The sequence below is a fragment of the Neospora caninum genome, chromosome VIIb (genome assembly GCF_000208865.1).
Source record: "Neospora caninum Liverpool complete genome, chromosome VIIb".
NCBI lineage: Eukaryota > Apicomplexa > Conoidasida > Eucoccidiorida > Sarcocystidae > Neospora > Neospora caninum.
The window spans coordinates 651,364-675,752 of record NC_018394.1 but is presented as its reverse complement, the minus strand read 5'-3'; the positions used below and the strand labels follow the sequence as shown (position 1 = coordinate 675,752).

General features: G+C 58.7%; 3 protein-coding genes across 3 annotated transcripts; 1 reads left to right on the top strand and 2 right to left on the bottom strand.

Annotated features, from left to right (window-relative positions):
• Positions 1–4,978: 4,978 nt before the first annotated feature.
• On the top strand, positions 4,979–8,032 carry NCLIV_024710 (conserved hypothetical protein; the record flags this gene model as incomplete). Its single annotated transcript, XM_003882666.1, has 1 exon — positions 4,979–8,032. One exon carries the CDS (start codon positions 4,979–4,981, stop codon positions 8,030–8,032), a length of 3,054 nt encoding a protein of 1,017 aa, XP_003882715.1.
• A 3,868-nt stretch (positions 8,033–11,900) lies between these two features.
• NCLIV_024700 (uncharacterized protein) lies at positions 11,901–16,736 on the bottom strand (the record flags this gene model as incomplete). The annotated part of the gene is made up of 8 exons (XM_003882665.1): positions 11,901–12,125; positions 12,430–12,503; positions 12,897–13,101; positions 13,508–13,619; positions 13,908–13,983; positions 14,132–14,417; positions 14,764–14,889; positions 15,759–16,736. The coding sequence occupies 8 exons, from the start codon at positions 16,734–16,736 to the stop codon at positions 11,901–11,903; spliced, it is 2,082 nt and encodes a 693-aa protein (XP_003882714.1).
• Positions 16,737–20,900: 4,164 nt separating this feature from the next.
• On the bottom strand, positions 20,901–23,702 carry NCLIV_024690 (conserved hypothetical protein; the record flags this gene model as incomplete). Its single annotated transcript, XM_003882664.1, has 1 exon — positions 20,901–23,702. One exon carries the CDS (start codon positions 23,700–23,702, stop codon positions 20,901–20,903), a length of 2,802 nt encoding a protein of 933 aa, XP_003882713.1.
• Between the last annotated feature and the right edge of the window lie 687 nt (positions 23,703–24,389).

The following is a 24,389-nucleotide window of genomic DNA, read 5'->3' as shown; positions in this document are numbered from 1 at the left end:
CAAAGGGGACAAGAGGCGAACCGCTGCCATAGTGTGCCGTCAGGGGGGGGGAGGGGTGCGCAGAGAACCGGAAGCGACGCGGAGGCTGCGCAGCAGAGATTCCTTCGGGGCGCAGTCAACGTCGAGAAGAAAAGGAAGACAAAACCCGAGCGACACAGCGCGCGTCGTAGCGACAAAGACGAGAAAGACACTTTCTCGTCTACCCCCCCTCCCAGGACTCCCGCTCGTCACCTCCGGTGAAGCCGCATCACCCAGGCCTCACCGCGGCCGAGTCGAGAGGAGTGGCGTGAGGGCCCGTTTCCCTGAGACACGCGAGTCTCCTGCGAACTGCATACGAGCTTCACAAACGAGATGGACACTGGAGAGACGAAGGGACTGTTTTTTTTGGAAATGCAAAGACACGCCGAGGCAACGATTCCTGCTTTGTCGCGCCGGCTTTCTCCGACAAAGACTGAGAATCGGACCCCCACAGACGCCTTCCTTCCTGGTATCACCTGCGCGCGGCTAAAACAACCGGGAAGACACGAGTGTGTGCAATTCGACTGGCAAAAAGAACGGGGACAGCCTGCCCGTGACTCGCCCTGTGGAGGCAGACGGGGACAGACAAAACCATGGACAGAGGGATCTCTTGTTTCTGCTTGACAACAACCCGTTCCCCAGTGTACATCCGCTGTATCCAGGGGTCGCATGCAGCGAAAAAAACAAGATTTCGCGACTTCCCATCCGTTTCCCGGAAGCCAGGACTGATAACTGTTCACCGGATGGAAGTCGCTAGAGCCGCCCTTGTAAGCTGCGAAAAACGTGTGATACACACGGACAGGGACGAGCAGCGTTTCCCTGTTGGCGACAGGACCAACCCCTAGAAATATACGTCAAATGGGGAACGTGGAAGGCGTGTCCACGTGCCTTTTTGTGCCTGGTAAAACTGGGGCCAGAACGCGGCGGAACACGGCGCACCGGCGTTCTGTGCGGTGGTGCACAACAACTGAACACGGGGGTTCTTCTGCGCCGAAAAGAGCGGTCAAAACCGAGGAACGTGGAAGAAAGTGGATGTGCGACAAGACAAAATTTCGCGGCAGTCACCGCGTTGTGACCTGCAAACCGCGCGCTCTCAAAATGCCCTTCGAGCCAGCGTGGCCCCTGAATGCGTTTGACCGAAAGGAGACGGAAAAGGAGCGTCGCGAGGAGAGCCACCAAGACAAAAGACACGCAGCCGTTGCGAATTGAGTGTGAAGCAGCAGACGAAAAAGTTTTCACATGTGGCGTCGCCTAGAAAAACAAGAGTGCAAGAGCCTGGGTTCGTGGCAGGCGACTCCTTCCGCCGCTCGCTTTCCGCGAAAGATGACCGAGACCAGCGTCAGTGACCCGACACGACACACGTTTCCACCTCATCCAAAAAGGAATTTCCATGACACAAAGCGGAAACCGGGAACTTTGAAAGATTTGCTAGGGACGTGTCTCCAGGATAAAGTTGAAAAGAATCGACGATGCGAGAGCCGGTGAGGACCGCTGTCGCATCGCGCGGCAACTTGGCGGCCAGCCCGACTTTGCGGCAGATGGCGTACGCCAAGATGAAAACGATGCTCCTGCGCTCCCCGTGTCTTGGAGGTCACAAAGAAAGGATACGTTTTCAAAGTGTTTTTCGGAGGCCTGATCTTCAAGGAAAGGCCGAGCTCGGCGAGGCGTGGGAGGATGCGGCTTTCCTGCGCATTCAAACGAACCTCAACGCCGCTCTGTTGCGCGGCGTTGAGGCTCGAGCAACAGCGGCGCACCTGGTCCGCACAAGAACCGCGCAGAAAGCAAACGCCGGTTTCGTCAGCCTCATTCACCACAAGGCATGACACAGCGATCGGTTCCAGTCTCGATTAAGCCGCATCGGAGATGGCGCAACGCCGTCAACATTTCCTGCAGACCTGTTGAAGTTGGAGCCTGTCGCCGAGGCGTGGCAAAACAACCCTGCCTGACACACGGTAAGTAAGCCACACGACAGTGTCGAAAACTGGAGCCTGGCTTCAACCCGCCTTCGTTTCTTTCACATGAGTTATAACAGAGACAACAGAGAGCGTTGTTGTGGGAAACGGTAACTGAGAGACCAACGAGACGCTGTCTGGAAGAGTTCTCTGTCTCACGAGAAAGGCATCTAGAGGCATATAGGCAGGTGGTAAAAGCCGAGGAGATGGGCACGCAACTGCCGTTTGGAAGTGACTTCATTTGACGAAATCGAGGCATCGGCTGTAGCATCGGAGTACGCGGATGCTATCATGTGCGCTCGAACGGTAGCGGCTGGTCGCCGAACGTGTTGCCTCGTTTAGCCCCACACGCCGAGCCGGAAAGACGGTCTCTTCTTATGGAGATTGCGTGCGGCAGGGGTAGCTTCATGTCCCGGCATCTCGCCATGCTCGATTGGCGCTCGCAGAACAGACACAAAATCGTGTTGCGGAGAGGTTCGTGAAGCACGAGCACCGCTGCGTCTTTCGGGAGGCAGACCGTCCACCCTCTTTGCGTTTCCCGTGAAGCTTCTGGGCAAAAGGCCTCCGGCACTCGCGCCAGGTGCGCTGAAACCTGAGGTTTTTTACCGGGAACGTCGGGGCGCAGATCGCCGTTTATCGTGCAGCCGAAAAAATCATGTGAGGAAAAAACCCGGGCACACCAGTGCCTCCGCGTCGAGATGCTCCGGTTGGCTCGAGTAGGCTCGCGCAAGGCACACGAAAGTGCCCGTCGCCGGGGAAATCGTTTCCGACGGGGTTTGTGCGGACCTCGGGCCGTTTAGATGAAATGGTGTAGCAAGGTGAGCCTGCTGTGCTGTTGGCGTCAATTGAAGGTCACATGTTCGCGACACCACTGCTAGTGCGGAATCTGAGGATGCCCTCGGCGCCGGACTGTTAGCAACCAGGAGTTCCATGTGTACCGTTTCGCAGGGACTCCTCACGGTCCTAGCTGTCTTTGCAGTGTCGCATGGTCGACTGATGAGCAGATTCGATGGGACCAATCCTTGCGCTCGATCAACAGCAGCTTCAGTCGACCGACTCTAAAACGGCCTACCAGTTAGAACTCATTCATCTCGCAGCACTTTGGAGCAATCTCCCAGGGGGATCTTCCGTAGGGAGCGGATCGTGCGCGAAACAGAATGTGCCTCATCTTCATTACCTAGAATAGCAGCCCGCGATGCGAGCCTGCTTCGGTTTTCTGAGCAGAGTTCCAGAAAGGCAAAATTGACTAACAGCTTTCGCTGGCATCAGCTAGGGACATGCATCACCGATGCCGGACACACTTCAACCCTGTTGGGGAAAGAGGCCGAGTTCCCGCGAACAGGTTCCATTCTGCATTCCAAATACATATATGCATATATATTATATATGTTAAATATATTTATAAATACATGTGTATGGACGGTGTAACGTCCTGCCTCTTGCCATTTGAGAGACCACGAAACTGGTGAGAGAGTCTTCGATCTGCGCGCGGTCTTTTCGTCGTTTCCTACCTCTCTACATTCTTTAGAGTATGCTGCAACCGTCCTCACCCTCCAGGTGGGTTTCGTTTTCCAGTTTGATGGTCTCGCCAGATCGTCCCTGAGTTTTTTCTTTTTCAGAAGAGAGACGAGCAAAATCGGCTGCCGCAGGCCATTCACCTGCTGCTATGGCGTGAGTGACCGTTAACGCGCGGGATATGGTCACTCACGGCCTTCAACATACAACGTGATTGGCATTATTTACCGCCTCTCCCGGTCAAGCATATCCAATCTTTGGTCGTTTGTTGCCTTAAAACTGGGTGTTGTCGCTCCGCTCAGATTTCCGCACAAGTAACGGATTCGCAGTGTCGATTGCCGACTAACTGGGACAGCAATATCCGCGCGTGATTTCGCTCGCCTGTGGATACACATTCCGCAACTGTCTAGAGCGTTGTTTGTCGCGGTTTAGGTGCTCCCCGTGAAGCGCACACTCGCTCCTTTCTGCTTCTTGCACGTGTGTCGAAGGACAGTACGTCGCAATGGTTTTTACAAGTCCGTGCACAGGGCAAAGCTGACGGTTCCCGTCTCGCAACAAACACAGCGAGACACCAGCTGCAACGGCTCTCTGGCTGCATGCCGACCGCTTTTCTCTTCAAAAAGACCATGCGGCAAGCTTCGATTTCCATGCTAGCTTTACAGGGATTATCCTTGCAGGTAAGTGTAAATTTCGTCGGCGTCTCGCGTACATTCGTATCCCGTCCTCGTTTTTTTTGTTGGAAATCTGTTGGAATCGGTTGGCTGCGTTTCCTGTGGAAACCTGCAGATTCACGTTGTCAGCTTGCGTTGTGCGCGGTTCCGACCCTCGTTGCCTTTCCCTTGAGATATGGGAATACCGAAGGAGCTTTCTGATCCTGTAGATCCTGTAGATTGTCTCTTACCCGTTTGCATCCCGTCCGAAGGAGGCGCGCATTTCCGCTAAGAGAGTACCCCCGGTGTGCCTTGCTTGAAATCTGCGTCTGTGGGCGAAACGGGAGGCGTTGAACTGTGATTTAACTGCTACGCTGTTCCTCACAGTCCTTCCACCGAGGGTCACGTACCCAGGACGGCACGAGTGGATACCCTTTTGAGATCTCTGGCCGTTCGTCGACTGCCGGGGCGGCGACTGCGTTCGGTGCCGGCTTTTTCCGTTTTGCTCTTTGCTTCTCTTTTCTTTCAGAGAGTTTGCCTCTTCCGCCACTCTGCCAGGATCATCGCTCGTTCGCGGGGGGAAAATGTTCGTTTGGAGAGGCGGGCGCCGTTCCCATCAGCCTGCTTGTTTTCACGGTTGCGCCCCGAATAAGCGACGTCTACTCGTGCAGAGTCGACGCACAAAGCTTTTGTTTTTTGCCAGGAGCGGTGTTTTAGAACGGTTTTCCTCCTTGCTGCTTGCTTTCCCCCCGACAAGTTCAAATTGCTGAGTGTCGGCGCAGGCTCACGGACGGGCAGTCGGTGAGGCAGGGTTCCCTCGTATCCCCTCGCTCGGTCCTCTTCATGGAGGAAGACCGGACGTCAGCGTCCTGTTTTCGAAGCGGAAGAGGCGCAACCCACAGCGGAGATGAACTCCCCAGCGAAGAGGAATGGCTAGCACCAGGGAGACCGGAGGCGCGCCGTCCCCGACGACCGCGTGGCTGCGGACACCCCGCAGCGAGCGAGGAGCGTCACAGAGGGAGGGAGCGGAGAAGGAAGAGGAGACGGCACGGAGACAGTTCAGAGAGCAATGACGGGGAAGAAACGCGAAGGCGGCGGAGGGATAGAAGGAGACCTGAGACTGGACGGAGCACGCGAGAGGGGCCCGTGGTCATCAGCGACGAAGACGAGGACGAACAGCTTCAGTTGGCTCTTGCGCTTTCGGCGTCGCTGCAGGATGGCCATGGAGGAACGTGTGGACCCGCCGAGAAGGGCGGAGACACTTCCATTGCTAGTGCGACTCTGGGAACAGAGGACGAACCAGAGAGGGAAGCAACCTCGCGGCGTTCTGATCGAGGCGAGGAGGGAAAGTTGACCAGTCGGGAGGCGCTTCCCGTGGAGTCGAGCAAAGCGCGAGTCGCCCGAGACGCCACCGCTCCGCCCCTGGGCTGTCAACACCCGTGTGGGGCGGAAGCAGGCGAGCGAGGAGATGAAGAAAGGGATGCAAGCGAAGAGACAGGATGGCGAAGGCGGAGAGGAGACGAAGCGAGGAGACGTGAGGAGAGTGAACTGGAGAGACAGGCAGGTCGGCAGGCGAAGCGCCGCCAGGCGTCAGACGGCAGCCCAGACGCCATTAGCAGGGACGCACAAGAGAGAGAACAGGGAGAGGCCGGGGTGGTGCTCCCAGCTTCTCACCTGGGAAGAGGGCGCCCGCAGTCTAAGACAAATCGTTTTGTGGAACAGACAAGCAGTTTGTCGGGCGGGTCGGGTACTTTTGAGGAAGACGTTGAGGACGGGATGAAGACCGGCAGCGACAGAAAGAAACACCGTCGATCAGGAATGGCTGACGCGCGGGAGGGCAGAAGAAGGGAGAGGCCGAGAACGGACGGGGTGGAGGAATCGGGAGAAGTGGAAGACGACGAAAACGAAGACTTTCAGCTGGCTCTCGCTCTTTCCATCTCGGAGCAGCACGATGTCTACAACCAGTGCCGGGTGATTTCCGACCACGCCTCGTCACCGGAGAAAGGGCCGGCAGGTTTCGGCTCTTCCTCTTCTGGCCACAGGAGGGAAAGCGTGTGTGGCGGAGCAGAATTTTCGAGCGATCTCGCTCTGTCTTTATCTTTGTCCCCTTCAGCTGCTTCGTCTTCCACGCCATGTTCTTCGCAGAGTGCCCTCGGGAGCGAGGCAGGAATCTCAGAGCGATCAGAGCAAAGCGCGCAGAACTGTCGGCGAGCTCGACTCCCTGTTCCCCACCCTGTTCCCGAGCACCGCGATTCGAAGTACCAAGGCGAGCAGAGAGATGTCGAGGCGCGGCAATACGACGAAACGTCCTCTCGTCCGTCTCCCGTTTCCCCCCCGCCCCAACTTCGGAAGCGATGTCTGGGAGATGGTGGCCATGATCTCCCCTCCAACCCAGTAGGGAGGCCGCAGCCAGAGAAAGAACCGGACGAGGACGCGAACGCAGCGGGTGAAAAGGCCAAGACTGGAGAGGAGACGAAAACTGAGAAGACGGCGGCCACGGCAGAAGTCGAGTGGATGGGAGACACCGGAGCGAGGGGGATGTCAGGCATCGAGTACGATCTTGTTGATGCCGACCAGAGAGAGCAAGGAATCGTAGACGATCGAGAAGGTACACCCACACGAGGGCGGTTCATAGCGCTTTCGATGGCGGGTGTCGACGACGGCGTCGACGAGGATTCGTCGTTATCGCCTGCCTCGGATGCTGCAGACTCAGACTTCGAGCCTGATCGCCGTCGCCCGAGACGGAGAGCGAAGGTGAAAGGAACCGAAAGGCTTCCAGAAGATGAAGGCGCGGCGAGCTCGGAGAGCTCGAGTGACAGTCCGTGCTCGTCGCTGGTCGAGGAGGGGACGGGGCCTACCTCTCCCTCTTCTAGCGACACTTCTGAAGCAGACGCTGCGCAGCCTCAGGGAGGAAGACGGAATGCGCGAAAACGGGGGAACGCACGACGAGCCGTTCCATCGAAGTCAAGCAACCCGCGGAATGACCGTTCCGTGACAAAGAGCAAAACGCCGCAGCGTCCACAGCCGCATGACGCGCTTGCCGAGAGAGTGAAGGGCGCGGCTGGGCGGCCGGACGCAGGCAATGAGCGTGACGGAGTGCGTGAAAGACAAGCGAAGAAGAACGAGAGGAAAGCGCTGAAAGAACAGCAACGGGCAGTGGCGCGGGAGGCGGCGTCAACCGCAGTGCGCCTCTGGAAGAGAGAGAAGCTGCAGGAAGCGTGCGTGTACATTTGGCAGGTTTTAACGCACGCCGTCGCTTCTCCTGTCCCTTTGTCTTCACTGCGCGCGCAAGGCAATGAGTCGGACGGCAATCGGAGAGGAGTTGCGCGGGCCAGCGCTCGTCCCGGCGGAGGCAAACTGGCGAACTTGCTTCGCCACGCGCAGCTCGAGGAAGAGGAGAAGATCATGCCTTCGCCGGCTTGTTCGTTGTCCACGCGCCGCTCGGGACCGTCCGGGCAAGCGACCTCGGAGCAAGGAGAGGAGAGGACAAGAGGGAAGGCGGAGCGCCCGCAGGCTCTCGAGCTCCACAAGCGTTCCAGAGCTGCTGGGCAACTCGTGGCCAGCGGCGCGGCAGGTGTGAGGCCTTTTGTGACTGTCGGGGACCTTGCGCAAGTTGCGCAGACAGTCAACCTGTCTCTTCAGCCCGATGAGATTCAGCAGATGATCTCTCTGGCGGCGCGAGAAGGTTCGCCTGTGCTGACCGCCGAGGCTAAGTGTCGCTTGTATGGCTCGGAGGGGGGACGAGCAAGAGACGCCGATTCGCGCGCGAGAGAAAAGGAAAAGAGGGCCCTGGCGCTGTACACCGAGGGAAAGACCTACCTGTCGTTCGAAGAATTTGAGCGGTTCTTCCACACAAGTCTCGGCCTCAAAGTGGAGAAGAACGGCAAAGTTTGGTGAACAGCCGCGCCTGTACTCAAAAAGTTTGTGGGCCGCGAATGGGGGGCCGCCAACAAAGAAGGGGACAACGAAAAAAGGCCGCGTTTGCTGGATTCCTCCGACGCGTCTCCGAAACGTGGAGAGACAGGCCTCGGGCCGTGGCGCCAACTCGTGACCGAGAGTATCTTCCCAGATCTTCAGTCGAAACGGGGCGCTCGTCTGATTGCCTCGCCTCACGACCAGAGTTCACGTTTTAGCAGAGGAGACACCACAGCTCCGGTGGACGACTCCGCAGCAGGAAGCCGTGACGCAAGTCAAGGCAGCGCTGAGAGGCGTTCTCCACAGGCTGTCGAGAAGACAAAACTTTCGCTGCTCTCGCCCGGGAACGCACATCGGGCACCAGCGTTTCCGTCTTCGTCCCGAACCAAATGTAAACCCTTTTTTCTCGACAGAGAACGCGCTCCGGCCCAGCGGTGAAATGACTCAGACCCAGAAACCCCTGCTGCCGCGGTCTGAGGACGATGACGCGTCGCGCTGGCAGCATGGGTTTCAGCGTGTATGTATTCACATGCATTAACATACTTGCATGTGCGTTTTTGAAGTCGGAGGGCGTCGAGCGTGTGCACGGGGAGGGTTGCGTTTGGAAGCGTTCCGCGTGGAGACCGGTGTCGCTAGGTTTTTCTTCACTCGGCGGGAATCAAGTCTCGCGCGTTCCGGCAAGGAACTCCCGTCGCCCCGGGGGCCCGTCACTGCGCTGTCCCTTTTCGCGCGACGAGAAGCTGTGCAGGTCGGTATCGTTTGTCCAGCAGAATGCGTCGCCTGCGAGCTCGTGTGCGACGACCGCGGTTGCCGCGCGCGTGGCAGTTGGGCGGGTTTCCGTGGTCGTCGCACGGAGGTGACATGGCAGTAGATTCCCGAGATCGGTCTTCTGCATGGAACAGATGATTTTCTTGGCGACAGCTCTGTAGTAAGGGCTCTTAGACGACCGTGGGAAATCGCGGGAAAGTACGAGTATAGCGTCGCAGACTGGCAGTGCCGTCAAAGAGCCCCGCATTCCACAGGAAAACCGCGCTTGCAGTTGGGGCAAAAGGCGAGTGGCTAAGCCGCAGCCTGAGTAAGCGCGAGGCCGGGAGACGTGCCGGGGCTCGCGACTCAGCGACCCGTTGGCTGTTCCACTGATCTGTTCTCGCCGACCCAGGGGACCACGTGTGTTGAAGAGTTTTCTCGCCTTTTTTTGCAAGGTCTGTGACAGGTTTGAAGGAGAGTTTTTCGCACCCTGGTGTCCGGGCGCCAACCGCCTGTGCGTCAAAAGAGCCTGTGGCGGGTATCAGTCGGTGTGGTGCTTTTCCTGGGAATATGCGTTTTCTACCGTTTGCTTCTGCAGGATGTCTCCGCCTCCCCTTTTTTGTTTGCCAGCGCACCCGGCTTGTTTCCCGTCCTCCTCCTGTGTCCCTGAAGGCCGCTCCTGCACTGTGTATCGCGAAGTCTTTCCGTCTCTCTCTCGCGCTCACTCGTTGCTGTGAAGGCCTGGCTCGTCTGTCTCCGTGGGTGTGCTTCCCACCTCTTCCAGCAACTGAAACTCCCGCCGAGTTGTGGTCCTGAGAATGCGTTGCCCTATGTGTGAGCGCTGAAGGCACTGTGTGCAACGTTTTTGAGTGGCCCCGTTTCTGTGACGGCGACTGCGAAGCTCTTGCGTCGCTTGCTGGGGCCGCATCATTCACCGGAGAGAACGTATTTATTGACAGAACTCGGTAGTAGTACCGACAGTTTCCATAGACGCGGCTGTACACACCAGTTGTGCCGATTTGCTCTGGACTAAGATCTCACGAGAAAACGAGTTGCGCGCGGTCAAGCAGCAACACGCTCCACGGAGCGAATGAACCAAAACACTAAAGCAAGCTTCATCTCCGCGAGACGCAGCACCATGGACAGGAGCGCCCCGTTTAGTGCGCACGCCTGCGACGCTTTGCTCGAACTTTCTCAGGAATCATGAAAGCCCCCAGCCCGCCAGCCGTCGGGGCGGTCGCGTTAGGTACACTGACAACAAGCGAGACAGCGAAACTCTGTAATCGTCTGAAAACCCTGTTTCTCCACCCGTAGAGCGACATGGGAAAGATATACAATAGACACGCACGAAAAAACGCAAAAACGATGGACAGTAAGCGACACGTGGATCCCCGTTGTGCCGCCCTCCATCTTGTCCTTTGTTCTCTCCCCAGAACGAACAACGAGGATGAAACAAAAAGCGAGCGTCAGCATCCCCCGTTAAAAATCGCTGTTCGTCTAGCTCCAGCCTCGTCCGCCAGGCGGACACGAGAGAGGACGGACGAACAAAAGGAGAGGACAGCGCGTGGTCCCCCCGGTCTCGAGTCAAAAATCTCTGGTCATCGCCTCTGCGCTTTTGTACCTGGCCGTTCTCCTAGAAAAATGACCGAGGCAAACGAATCGTGTTCTGGATACACAAATCTTTCCTCTCCTGGCCACACGGCGAGACGACGAAGCAAGCAAGACCGCAAGTTCGTTCTTCATATTCCTTCATTCACAACGGGGAAAAGGAACAAAGGGAAAAAACTGATCTGGAGAACGTACGCAAAGCCCGTAAACGCACGGAAATACAAGTCGCTTAAACGTGATAGTTTGGCATGCACACTAAACCCGTGTCGCGTCTATTCCCGGCGCCCGAGGTGAGTCGACAGATCACTTGACCAAGACTTGGGCGTGCGTCCGACGGGAAAATCACACTTTTCCAGTGATATATAGGCTCGTAGACGCAGAACTGCAGGGGTCTTCGCCGCTGTGTTGCGCACGGCCTTCGTCCAACGGGGCGATTCGGTACACACACTGGACACTGGCACGTGGCGCGATTTTCGAGGCCAGCGAAGCCCACGACCGCCTGCAACCGTTCTTTTCCTCTCACTCTCTCGCCCCGTTCCTTTCGGTGGTCCTTGTCTTTTCCTCCCACGCGCGATTCGATTGCACATTCCTTTCTCCTCCACTTCGCAGCGCGCCGCGCCTTTCGACGACGCAGGGAAAAATGCGGTTCTACAGACGCAGATCGAGAAGAAACGGATGTTGCTTCTTTTCGGTGCTTCAGAGCCTGTGCTGGGCCGTAGAACAAGGTAAATGGCGTGCAAAAAGCGCACACCCGACGCGCGCGCGCGCGCCACGCGCGTGCCTTCCTTTCCTCCCAAATTGCCTTCCTTCACACGGAACCTGAAAAACGGCGGAAAACGACGCCCCCGCGTCTGGCGTTCAGCCGCTCCTCACCGCTGTCCTTGGCCACTGCAACCTGAACTCGATTTTCGTCGCAGAGGCAGAGACAGTACCCCGCCGAAGCGACACCCCCGTCCGCTCGCGACTTTCCTTTGGCCACGGCCCGACACGAGTCACCTGCGCGCGCATCCTCTCTCCTCGAACCCGACCCTCTCGCAGCCTCGTCTCGCTCCGACTGCGCGTGCCTCACGCTTTCACCTCCTTCGCTTTCTCTGCGCAAGGCGGCGCGCGCCCTGGCCGTCTGAGATCTCTTTCCAGTTTCCGAGACCACTTCCCCCCCCCCTCCCCTCAGCGCTGCGTTCCCTGTCTTCCTACAAATCCTCCCGCGCCTGTCGCGTTCCCCACATCGTTGAGCAACACATTTGGGAGGACCAAACCCTGTCGCTCCTGCCTGCCGACGAAGGCGACAAATACACGCTGCCAACGACGCCTTCTCTCCACGGTGTTTCGCTCTTAGCCTCGCTCCGAGGCGCGCGTGCGCCTGGCGTTCGGCGCATTCGGCGCCTGCCGCACAGTCCCTCTGACGACTTGGCGTCCCCCGCGTGCTCCCCCCACAAACGCCTCCCTCGCCAAGCCCCGCGTGGCGCACTCCGCTCTCCGCTGCACGTTGCGCGCCCTACTGGTTTTCCGTCGACTCAGTGTCGCTTTGCGCTTGCTGCGGTCCAGCGCCTACCGGCGGGTTGTTTGCATTCGCGTATTCGAGTTCCTTCAACATGGACAACAGAGTCCGCTTCTGGAGGACCGCGCTTCTCCTCTGAGTGAAAATGGGGTGAAACTTGTAGATTTCGCGAAGCGTCGGCCGGCGGCTGGCATTCGGCGTCAGCATGACGCGAAGGAGACCCTGGGTCGGAAAAACAGAACGCGCGCGCAGACGGCCTTTCCAGTCTCGCCACCCGAAACGTCTCGAGAAAGATTTTTGAGCCGCCCCAGGAATGCGGCGGCTCAAATCTTGAAACGGAGCGAAAAGACAGACACAAGCCCCTACACGACAGCCTCCGCGGTCTCAGCAAGCCGCAGGAACGCTGAAAAACGCTGGGGGCTCCTCTCCCGCACTTTGACCAAACTCCTCCTTCCGCGAGAGACGACTGGGGTACCTAGCCTTCCTCCCCTCTTTACCGCTGTGCTCGGTATTTCTCCTCTCTTACCAGGATCGATACCGTGGCCTGTCCGTCGCAGAGACTAAGGTCCAACTCGTCGATGTGTGCGCGGGCCGTCCGAACTGAAGAGAAAAGACGGAACCACCGCGGCTGAGGCCTCCCTCACAGCTCGAGAACGATAAAAGGACGTGTGGAGCCCCCGTCACGCGCACGCACGCTTTCCGTTTTCGACTTCCAAATCACATTTCACGCCGCGAACGCCCGTGTCTCCTCACACTGGCGCTGGAACACACGCTGTTGCTAAGCGTTTCCTGTCCAAAGACCCCAACACCAAACTGCAGAATGCACCGTTTTGTCCAGTCTCCTAAATGGATCTACGTTGCCGTTCCTCGCCGCCTCGTTTCATGTTTCGAGTGATTCTTTCCCGATCGCTGGATACGCGTGCCTGGGTTTGCCGTCCACCCTCTCGCTGCGTTCTGCACTTTCGGGTTCCCACGCGGCGCCGCTGTTCTTACCAAAGAGATCCTTTGACCACAGCTCGCCCATCTCGTACGGGTACTGCTGACTGCACCACAACTTGTACAAAACGACGCCGAGCGCCCAAACGTCTTTTCTCTCCGTGGTCATGATGCGCCTTCTCCCGTCGCTCATGCATTTCATGTTCTCCGGCGGGAGATAGCGGAGAGTGCCCCACATACACGGGACGTTTTCGCCGGAAGGCTGAAAAAGGCACACAGCACGCCCCGCCCAGACGCTGAGGAATGGGGTTCAGTTTTCCCTCTTTCGTCCGCACTCGCAAACAGAAAAACGGAGAGCGAAAGAAAGCAGGAAATCGCTGAAGCGCGGCCGGGGAGGGGGGGGGGCGAAAACGGCGAGAAGCCCACCCCCCCCCCTCCGCCATACCCCTCCGCCACGTCGTTTACGGCAGTGCCGTACGACGTTTGGGGACACCGCAGAGCTCCGCCTCACAGACCACAAGTGCACCCCACACGAACAGGACCTCAGCCTCAGCCCAGCTGTCCGTTAAAACACTTCTCTCTTGCCTTAAGAAACGCCGGATCTGTGCCCAGCAGTGGCCCAAACATTCAGACGGCCGTCTGCGCCCTGTTCCTCTCCGTGTGCTTACGTTGGCGAGGGAGTGATCTCCGAGGAAAATTCGCCCGTCTCCACTGACGAAGTAGTTGGGGAGTTTGATGTCCGAGTGCACCAGTCCCATGTCATGCAAACGCATGTTTGCTCTGGAGGGACAACCACACGGAGACGCGCGCGCCTTTCCCCACGACGCAAGGAAAACGCCCCAGAGGCTGTGCCTAGACAGGAGCAGCGTATATCGGTCTCCCCCAGCAGGGCATCGCCCACGTGTTCTCTCGCCTCTCTCAGCGAGGGCTCTGACTTCGACTTGGCACGGGCTTGGCCCCCCACAGGCATCGTCCCGTCCGACAGTCTTCCCTGGCTCTGCGGTCGGGCGCGCGATCGCCGACCGGCGAACACTGGTCAGCAGTGCACTAGACGGAAAGGAAACTTACACAAACATCTGCTCCGTCACCTCGAGCTTGACGCTAGGCTCCGCCGACATGATCTTGGTCATTCGCGCGAGATCGCCTGAAAGAGAAACAGAGAGTTGCCCCTGGCCACAGTTTACCGGCGCCGACAGCGTTCCCGATGCGCGCGAGCGCGCGCAGTCGCTCTGCCCGCCTCGTTTTCGTGGAAGCGAGCGACAAACGTCGTGCGGCTTTCCCGCGCTTCTCACCTGCAAAGAGATCCATCATAATCCAATGCTGGGCGTATCGGGTTTGGTCCATCGGCGGCGTCGGGCACGGGACGACGGGCTCGACAACGTCGAAGGGAATGACCAAGTGCGACATTTCGCTCCACTGCCGCGGGTCGATGCCTTGCGGAACGTACTCCCAGATCGCGAGCTCCGACTGCACGCGACGGCGTAGGATCGCTTCGTCTTTGTGATCGTCCCGCCGTTGGTCCCCACGGATGCGGAAGACCTTTAAAGCCATGCCTTGGCCTGTGTTGACATCTCGCGCCTGATCTCAACGGGAAGCCACGCGTCGCACATCCACGCCCGCATCCATCGCCTTCGAAACCTCTCAACAGACCCCGAGCTCGCTCTCGCCTCGCGTCAAAACCGTGCACTGCATCACACTGCTGGAGAATGCAGCCACGACGCGCAATCAAGCACCCCCGCCTCACGCAACCTCGCGCTGGAGCACAAACACGCACCGCTAGCTATCCGCAGTGATTTCGGCCCATCTCGAAGCCAGTCTCGGGCTCCTGTAACAGTCGCAGCAAACCACCGAACGGCGAGACTGAGTCTGGCGGGACGGCGAACACGGTTTTCGCCCCACCCGGCGAGTCGGTTCAGCGCCTCACCTGCAAAACGATTCCGTGGCCGCCGGCGCCGAGGACGTCTTCGAAGCGGATGGTCAACGTCTCATGCGTGCGCGTGGAGCGGATCTCAATCGGTGTGTGGAAGGCGTAGCTTCTTTCGAACTCTTCCTGGAACAGACACACGGGCGCCAAAAGGCAACAACCGAGTAGCCCCGTGGTGGCGTGCCTCGCACACAAACAGCGAAAGCCTGTCGCTGGCTAAGCAGGAAGATGCGGCAAAGTGCGTGCACGCGTCACGCGCGCCATCGGAGCGCGGAAACGGAAGAAAAGGTTTTCTCGCCTCTTCCGCCGACCCCGCACACGGGGCGAGGCGCCCGAGACGGCGAAGACACAAAAAAAAAACCGAAACACCAGGCAGAGAACTCCGCAGGACGAGTCCGTGGCCAACAGGCACCGTGGGGAGCACGCGCGCACAAAGGTTTTGCTGCTTCTGACGGGAAGCAAACCAGGGAACCCAGACGGTCGCGACGCACTGGAAATGGGTCATCGGGACACACAAAGGGTGATCGGGGGGCGAGTGCCTGCTGGCTCCGCGCGCCACAGAAAACGGCGGGAGAAAGAAACTCCTGTCTGTCAGGAGCAAAGAGCTGTGTAGGCCTCAGGGCCCACTCCAATGCCCGCTGTTCGGCGGGGACGCTGCTCCGGTCAAGAGGCGGTTTTTGGTCTCAAAGGCGCGGGCCTAGCCCTGGTGCGCTCCCCACGAGGGCGATGCTTCGCTTCCAGATGCCTCTCGCACCTTTTTTCTGCGCACTCAGTTGTCGCTGACGCTCCCCCCCTCCCGCTCCCCCCAACCCCATGTGCGAGCGTGCGGCCGCGGTTCCTCCGCTGCGTGTTCGAAAAGACTTGAAACATCCCCTTTCAGTCTGTGGCGACGGGCTGTCGAACGCCGAAAAGTGTGGATTTGCATCTGCATCGGTATCTTTCTCGGTTCGCCTCCGCTCGTCCCCGTTCGAAGCCGGCCGTGGCGCGCCGCTTACCTTCTCGCCTGTCCACTCGCCCGGGTCTTGAGGGGTGACGAGGCTCTTCAACGTGTCCGACGGTTTCCGGAAGCGCGCGTCGGGGAGCGCCAACGGGACGACGCCAGAGACAATTTGCCGAGCCCCCAGGCGCGGCGCTCTGCGCCCAGGGCGGTCCATTCCGGCCAGCTGCCGAGGCGCCTGCCCCGCATCCTTTTCCTCTGCTCCCTGGCCTCTCGTTTTTCCGGCAGCGTGAACTGCGGTCTGGTCAGGTGGAGATGCACCAGATGCAAGGTTGGAGGCAGACCGCGCCGCGCCGTTCGCTGGCGACAGAGGCGATGGTTCCTCGCCCTTCTGCTGGGCGTCCCGCGGACTCGTGTGAGCGCTCCCTAGCCTCTGATGCCGCGAAGACAGCAGCGGTAGAGGCGCCAGGACGGGTTCGAAGTGTTCGAAGTCGTCTGACGAGTCTGTCGAGACTCCGGCGGCTCCTGCATCTGTACGGTCCACGGGGAATCGCGCCGGAGGAGTCGCCGTCATCCGTGAAAAGGCGGACGGCGCCCTCGAGAAAGGCTGCGTATACAACTCCTCGTCACTGGACGAAAACGCTTCGTCGTACGCCTCACTGCCTTCCAGCAGGAAGCGCGCGACGTGCATCCGCTTCTCCAACGGGATCGGCTGCGCGTCTTTCAGTCCCATCTGTGTCTCTCCGTCCACTTGCGCGGTGGCGTCGTCAGCGAAGCCGTACTCCCGATCTGGTGAAAGTGCGTCACTGTTCGATGCAGAAGGCTCGGTGGGGATCTCTTTCCCAACCCCGCGTCCTGCGCCGCCGGCAGGCGTTGTTGGCGTCCCCGGCGCGGGCGAGGAAGCACAGAGAAGGACACATGGAGACAGAGCGACTGAAACAAACGCGAGAGAGAGGAAGACGAGAACCGCGCGGGGAGCGGACGGACAGCGGCGCCGGGGAAGAAGGGCGGAAGAAAGACGGCTGTTGACTGGCATCGTGCTTGGAACGCAGAAGCGCGACGGTCCCGGCTGCGTAGGCGGCTCTGCGCTCCCTTTCCGGGACGGAGAGAAATGAGGGTGGTTCGGACTCTTTGAAGAAGGGGAAAGGCAGGCAGAGCGCAACGAACGAGAAAGGGAAGAGGCAGGGAGTGCCGAGGACACGCAGGAGCGAACGGGGCTTTCGCTCGAACTGGTCGCCACCGGCGGGCGCTGGATACGCCTCATGCTTCACCTTTCTCTCCCCTGACTGTTTCGCGGAAGAAAGTTGAAAGGTGCGAAAGATCTCGAAAAAGAAGTCTACTGGAACGTCTTTCCTGTCATCTCCGCGCCGCGAAAGCTTCTGTCCCGTTTCGGACGCTGCGGCGCTGCGAGCACACGAATTGCAAGAGTGGTAGACGCTGCACATGCGCGGGAAGAGAAGAGGATTTCCTCGGAAAAGTTTTTTCCCGAGCAACGAACGCCTGTTTTCACTGCGTCTAGTCCCGTTCGGGCCTCGTGGAAAAGCAAAACAGAAGACAGAGAGAGAACATGCGTGCGGACCTCTTTTCTCGCCGCCGTTCCTCTCTCGCTCGTGACTGACTCTCGTCCCTCTTCCTGGCGCAACCAACCGCCGACCCCGCGGGCGCTGCGACTGGGGGACTGCAGCCGCGGATCCGGGGAAGAAACATGCGGCGCTGTGCAGACAGCCCCAGCGTTTTTTTCGTGTTGGGCAGAAAACCGTTCTCGCGTGTGGTGGAGAGAACGTGGCGACGGCCGAGGAAAGGTTTCCCAGGCCGTTGTCGGCTGGTGACGGGTCAGTTTCAACCTTGAGGGAACGAAGGGGAGACGTCACGCGCGCGGGTGTGCTGGGGCGATGCCTCTCTGCGAGGAGACGGCAAAAACAGACGGGCCGCGACGCAGCTACACAATGCGAATTCTTCTCTGGAGAGGCGACTGCTTCGAAGTCGGCGTTGCACGCGGGGAGGGAGGAGCGGCAGGGAATTTCTCGGATCCTCACAGGCACATCCGTTGCACAGAAGGAAAGATTCAAGGCCCGGAGTCAGTGCTCATCCAGGTTTGCACTCCTGAGGCGTACTGGACTGTTCGCGTCCATGGCTGGCGAAGTGAGCAGATGTGTACAAACGTTAAAGGTAATCAGCCAAAAAAATGGGACTCGGTATTTCCACTCCTGATAGCTCCTGTCACCGATCCTGCGACATATAACGCGTCAGAGGCCGCACCGAAAGTGTGCAGGAGTGCCGACAGACTTCCAGATCGCTCTGCTGTGTACCGTCCCTCCCGACCTCCCGTCGGGGTTCATTCCTCTTCCCCTTTCCTCCGATACCTAGCCTTATATATGCGTTAACGGAGGTGGACAACAACAGAGGCGAGCGTTACTTTTCGCTGGCGATAGCCGAGTCCCCGTTTCTGGCCGGTCGTTTTTCGCCACTGGATTCTGGGAGGCAGGACAGCCTCGTCGAGTGTCGGCGTGACGTGTGTGTTCCCCCTCGAAAAAAGACGACGGGGGTTGGGTGACACATTGAACGGCAGGTGTAGTAATTTTGGAATGCCCTCGATCCGTCGGCGTAAAGACTCGGTTCCACGCTGACTCAGCAAGCTCTCACGCTATACCTGCAGCGCCTGTCGAGTCGTGCTCGAGGAAGAGTCGCCAGATTATGATTTTAAGGGACTCCAAGACAGCGGGAGAACAGATACAGCGGTTTGGCGACGCAGTTGCCGAGTTGTGCTGCGAGAAGTACCATTTTACCAAACAAATTCCCCTGCTGGGCAGTCTGCCACATTTATGCTGCGAGTCGAAACCTACCTCTCTAAAGGATGTGGAGTCGACTCGTGGAACGACAAAAAAGGACGTGAAGAACGGTTTGAGCTCTCGGATGTTTTAGCGAAGGGTGTGCTTCGGTTTTTTCTCTCAAGCGATCTTTAAAACGGAGCGTAGATGCTCTGTTGCTTGCCATTTCTCATCTGTTTTCTACAGAAGAAAAGCTCTGCCTCTGGAGATGCCAAGCGAAACCCCTCTTGAGGTCTTCATTTCTCTCAGAGCAGTGGTTGTGACTTCGAGGCTGCTTCCCTGAAGAACAATCTCGGGCTGTGATATATACAAGTGTGCGACTGCCTCGCGGAGGTGCTCTTTCCCTATAGCCCAAGTTTACGATCAGGGTGTCCAGCGGCGTACCAGCTTGTCCCTTTCTCGTGTTTTTTTGGGAAGAGGATCCTGTTTAGTGAACGAAAACTTAGCGCACTACAACGAGTTTCTCTTTCGATGCATGAGAGCCGTAGCGTCTCACCAGTCAATGCGACGATGCACCATGGCTTGTGGAGAACACGCGAAAAACGCGTTTCTCCGCGAAAGAATAAAAGGAATGCACTTATAAAACTGATATGCCTCTAACGGGGAATAAACCGGCGAATCAACGACATAAAATGCAATGGGGATGAGAAAGAGGAAGTGACAAAAACCAAGAGCATTGCACCCGAACACCACACTACGCACACAGATTTTGGAGTCCCCTCTTTGCAGGCTAAGTCGCCGGTACGGCGACCTCGCCTCAAAGCGCTCAAAAGTAGAAGTGTTTTTCCGAAGTAAATCCAGAGCAAACCTCGATAGGTTTGTGTTTCCTTGCCTCTCTGGACACAGGAGACAGCCATCCTCACGTCCCCCGCGACATTAGACCACACACAGACGCAGAGGCGCGTATAGCACGGACAACGAAGGGACGGTTTCCTCGTGGCATGCGCCTTCCTTTCATCCCCTGTGTCCTGTCTGGCGGCCTGACGCGTCCGCATGCCCACCTCCGCCTGTCTAGCCCCCGCCGCGCCATCCGTCCTCTCACCCTTGCGCAGTCCGTGTCTAGTTTTTTCGTCAAAACTTGAATGTCCTCGCGCATGAGCTCTTCTATGGTCGTTCATTACCTACACAGCGATATCTGTCCATAGACAGATCCAAAAATATTGGAGATTTACGCAGATGGAGAGACCGCGTCCCGTGATGGAAAGCGTCACAGACAAATGTGCGGGAACACAGTCTCGGACTCTGAGCCAAGGTCATGTCCGTTCCTCCGATCTCTTCTTTACAAAGCGCGCTCCGGCACGTCGATATTTTCTCCCCCCGATCGCGTCCACGGCACACACACTTTCACCCTCTTCCCATTCTTCTCCCCCGGCAGGTGTTCTCGCCACCACCGCCCGCTGGGCGCTCCTGTATAGCCATGATGAAGAGGAAACGAGGAAAGATGTTCAATTCGGTTGCGTGGGATCAAGCAGTACACGACGGGAAGGGCTGAGAAAAAGAACGGCCACGCGAGTACGCTGGAAATATGGACAACAGTGTATGCAAGGGAAGCGTCGCGTGCAAAAACGTGCACGCACGCGTATTCATCTATATATACACACCGACAACACTTTCACGTGTATAGACAGAGTCAAAATACCTGTCTGGATCTTGTTCTGTGCAGACTCGTGTATGCATGTATGTATGCATGCATGTATGCATATATGTATGCATGTATGCATGCATGTATGTACAAACGGTCGGATCCATACACACCCTGTCCAAAAACTTTCGAGTCCGTATATCGGCTGCTTGGGCGTGTGCTGACGTGTCCTGTACAGATTCACTTGTAATATATACATGCATACTCTCTACCCGAACAGCCACTCGTTCGTATCGATAGTCGCTACGAGTTCATACACTCTGTCACACCGTCGAATGAGAAAGGCGAGGCCGAGCAGAACAATTATAGAACCACTGATGTCGGCGGGTCTTCCCCATTTTTGCAGCCATCGTCGGCTTCCCCTGGGGAGCCGAAAAGGGGAATCTATTAGACTGTTCACGCATTTTCGAAAGCACGGTTTCCTTCGCATCGCCTTTTGCAACGCGTCATCCCCTCCCCCCCCCCCCCCCACAGTGAGGGCCGCGTGTTCTTCTCCACCTCCTCTGGCGGATATTCTTCTTGGCTGCAGCCATCCGTCCGGAGAGCGCCGTCTTTCTGCGCCCCAGTCGAACAACCCTTCGCGCCTTCCTCCGACGCCTGTTCCCCTCTCCCCCTTCCCGCTTTTCCCCGGTTGTGCACTCGCCAGGCTGGCACGGCCTTCCTCCGTCTCCCTCGCGTGCTCTCGGCCTGTCTCCTTTTTTCTCTGGTCCGCGCCGTGGAGCCTCGCCTCTCACGCCAGCGCGTCCGAGAGCCGCGCCCTGTCGCCGAACTCGCAACTCTTCCTCTGCGCATCTGCGTGATCCAAGGCGGCGCAGTGTTCTCGCACCCCGAACGGGTCGGGGCGTCTCCGGCGGAGAACCCATAGGGTGAACAGAGGGACGTAGACGAGGAAGAGCGCAACCGTGATGGCGACGGACACCGGAAGCGCGTTTCCGCCGAGCAGGCGGACCGTGACGTCGTCGTACAGGGGAATGGAGATGAGAGCAAAGAGCCCGTCGGAGGCGATGAACAGTCCGCTGAGTTTTCCGAAATGTTCCGGTCGGAACGTGGACTGCACGTAGCAGAAGATCTGTTCGTTGTCGATGCTCACGTGGATGCAGAAGGCCGCAACTGAAATGTACTGCACGACGGGGGAAGTCGACGTCGTCGCACAAACGAGAGCGATGATCGCCATCGTATTCGTGAGCACAAACGCCGGGAACGAACCGATGTTGTCGATGACCCAGCCGAGAATCACGCACGGCGCGAAGCTGAAGCACAGCGCGATCTCGGCAACTTCGAACACGTCTTCACTGTACACGCGTGAAGCTGCACTCTGCAAAAACGCCGTGGAGATGGACGTCACGCTGGTGTAGACGCAGATGCAGAAAAAGTGCTTGGAGAAAAGCTGCTCAAAGAACGACGGCTGGTTCTCGGAAGGCGCGTAGGACATCATCCGCGAAGGCGCATGCCGCGAACGGATGTTGAAGGACGAGGCGAACGAGGCACGGCCCACTTCGGATCCCCTGGTCGCCCACCAGTTCCGCACCTGACTGGCCGATCGCGCGCGATACAGTTCGCTGCACATCGAGTCTTGGCGTTGTCCCGTGCTCCGAAACGACTGTCGAGACAAGTTCGAAAACGAACGAAACGCCCGCATGCCTCTCTCGACGCTGAATCCCCTCCCTGGTGCGCGGAAGTCGTTCAGTCTTCTCTCGCCACTCGCGCACGCAGCACGCGCGCCCGGGAAATCCAGCAGTCTGGGCACTTCCGGGCGAAGGTTCGGGGACGGCGGACACGACCCCGCTCCGGGTGCCTCGCGTCCTTCTCCGCGGCCTCGAGTCGGCTCTCTCTCGCCGGCTTCGGGCACGGCTTCGGCAGAGGGCGTCCACCCTTGGCCGACGGTGTGACGCCGGTGTTCGCGGATACACCCGAGCTCTCCGTCTTCCCTCGGTCGTGTGTCCTGCACGTCGAAGGCGGAGAAGCGCCGGCGCTCCGATGGCACGGCCGGATGCGCGAACGCCGAGAGTCCTGCGCGACTGTCTTGGAGTTTCCCGTGAGACCCCAGAGAAAAGAGAAACGAACTGGAACGCGACGGGGCGTCGCAGGCGGAAGCGAGGGAACTCAACACCCTCGGCGCTTTGTCTCCGGTCGTGAGTGTGCTCCCGCTGCCGCCGACGGAGACTTTCGGTTCGACCTTCAGTTTCTCCAGGCCGCTTCCTCTCGCGCTTTGGCTGAACGCGTCGCTGTCGAAACTGCCTGCGGCGCCTGGACCGCGTCTCTGCCGCAGCTCGTTCGTCTCGTCCCGCTCGTGAGGCGTCAGATCCGCGTCCCAAGTGAAGCCTTTGTACGGGATGAAGCAGATCGTGATCAGAGCACACAGCAGCGGGCCGACGCACAAGTAGAACGCGCAGACGTCCACGAACGACCAGGTGGGGCCCGCGGCCTCCCAGATCTTGACGAGGATGAGCGGAATGGCGAAGGCGGCGCTGTTGGCCGCGCCGATGACCGTGATGACGGTCGCGCGGTGCCCTGGGAAGAGGCTCGCGACCCGCAAGAGCGGCAGGTAAGTCGTCTCTGTGCCGCAGCCGATGCAGATCATCGCGGGAATGTAGGCGACGAAGTCTTTCGAGCTGCACGCCAGAAGAATCCAACCCGTGCTGTTCAACAGCTGACCGAGGAGGGAGACCACCATGGGGCTCAAGTTGTCCAGAAGAACTCCAGAGAAGATGCACATGAAGCACTCCGAGACTTGCGCGACGGTGAACAGGGGCGCGACTGCGGCGTCCTGTTGGTCGCAGATAAAGGGTTTTCCCGAGCCGTTCTCTCCCGTCGGGTTCGGAAACGCCTTGATGAGCTGTCCGTCCTCGTCCACGGGACACTCCCAGGTGAACGCCCCCGATTTGAAGAGGAGATGGGAGAAGGCCGGCCAGCCAAAGTACGTGCTTCCCGTGAGGAAGGCGGAGAGGACGTACATGAACAGGATGATCGACCTGGGAATCGCGATGCGCGTTCCGGGGAAGTACAAGACATCCGCGAGAGGATCCGGGAACGGCTCAGAAGCTGCAGAGTCGGAGAAAAACGAATGGCGGTCGCGCACATAGAGTGACAGCGGCTTCTCGTCGTCCTCGCCGCCGTTTCCGGGCTGCTTCCACGCAGGCAACCCAGCGGTTCCCGCGGCTGCCGCAGACGCCGAGCCATTCTGCTGAGCCTGCGCATCTGTCTGCCGCCCGAACGCCTCGCAGTCTGCGGGAAGGGTGCACACCCGCGTCAGTGCAGAGTCGTGTCTCTGCTCCGGTTTCTCCCGCGCCTGGGAGTCCTCCGGCCCATCCCGTCGCCACCATCGGGAAAACGCCCATCCTCTGCCTGCCGGCTCACCCTCAGCCGACTCGGGTGCCTTCACCGCCGCTGATGGCGTGGGTGGGAGAGGCCGAGCGCGCTCTTCATTTCCCACTCTCCAGTCAGGCGCAGCGTTCTCGCCCACTGAGGAGGATTCGGTGACTCTCTCGTCGGAAGCGCGTGCAGAGAGACGGTCCGCCTTCGCTTCTCCCATCTGCGCAGCGGTGTAGCAGCAAAAGGGGGTACACAACCTAGAGAGAAAACTGGGCGGGGTGTTCCCCGTCTGCAGTCGCGGGACCGATCCGCAGATTGCCGAAAACGTAGTGAAGAGGCCGCGTGCAGCGCCCTGTGGAGAGTGCTGCGGACCGCCGGAACGGTGAAACGCGAGGTTCTGTGCTGGAGCGCAGCCGGCACGCCGCTCACACACGGCCAACTCGAGGAAGGCGAGCTATCGAGAAGGAAGCGCGACGCCCGCTGTCGCGTCTTCAACAGGTCGGTTCTCTCTCGCTGCTGCCTCACCGACAAACAGAGGAAGAAGAGAGCGTCCGCGGGGACTTGGCGACCAAGGCGAATCAGTCAACGCTGTACGGATTGTCCGTTTCAGGACAAAAGTGAGTCTATACAGAGGAACGGAGTCTGGGCCGCAGAACTTGTTTCTGTGGAAGCACTCTTTATTCCTCCGCGAGATTACCTGTAAACGTGGGTTTTCCACGATGTGGCTGAGAAACGGTGCGCATGTCAATACGACCCTAGAAAAAGAAACTTGTTCAGCGAAACAGTCTTCTTCAATGAAGATTCTGCCGACTCCTGGCAGTTACGACGCTCTGCATGCGTTTGAGCAGCACCAAAGAAGACCCCTCTGACACAGTCCACGCTGCGGAAACGGAGTTTCTCGTGGACT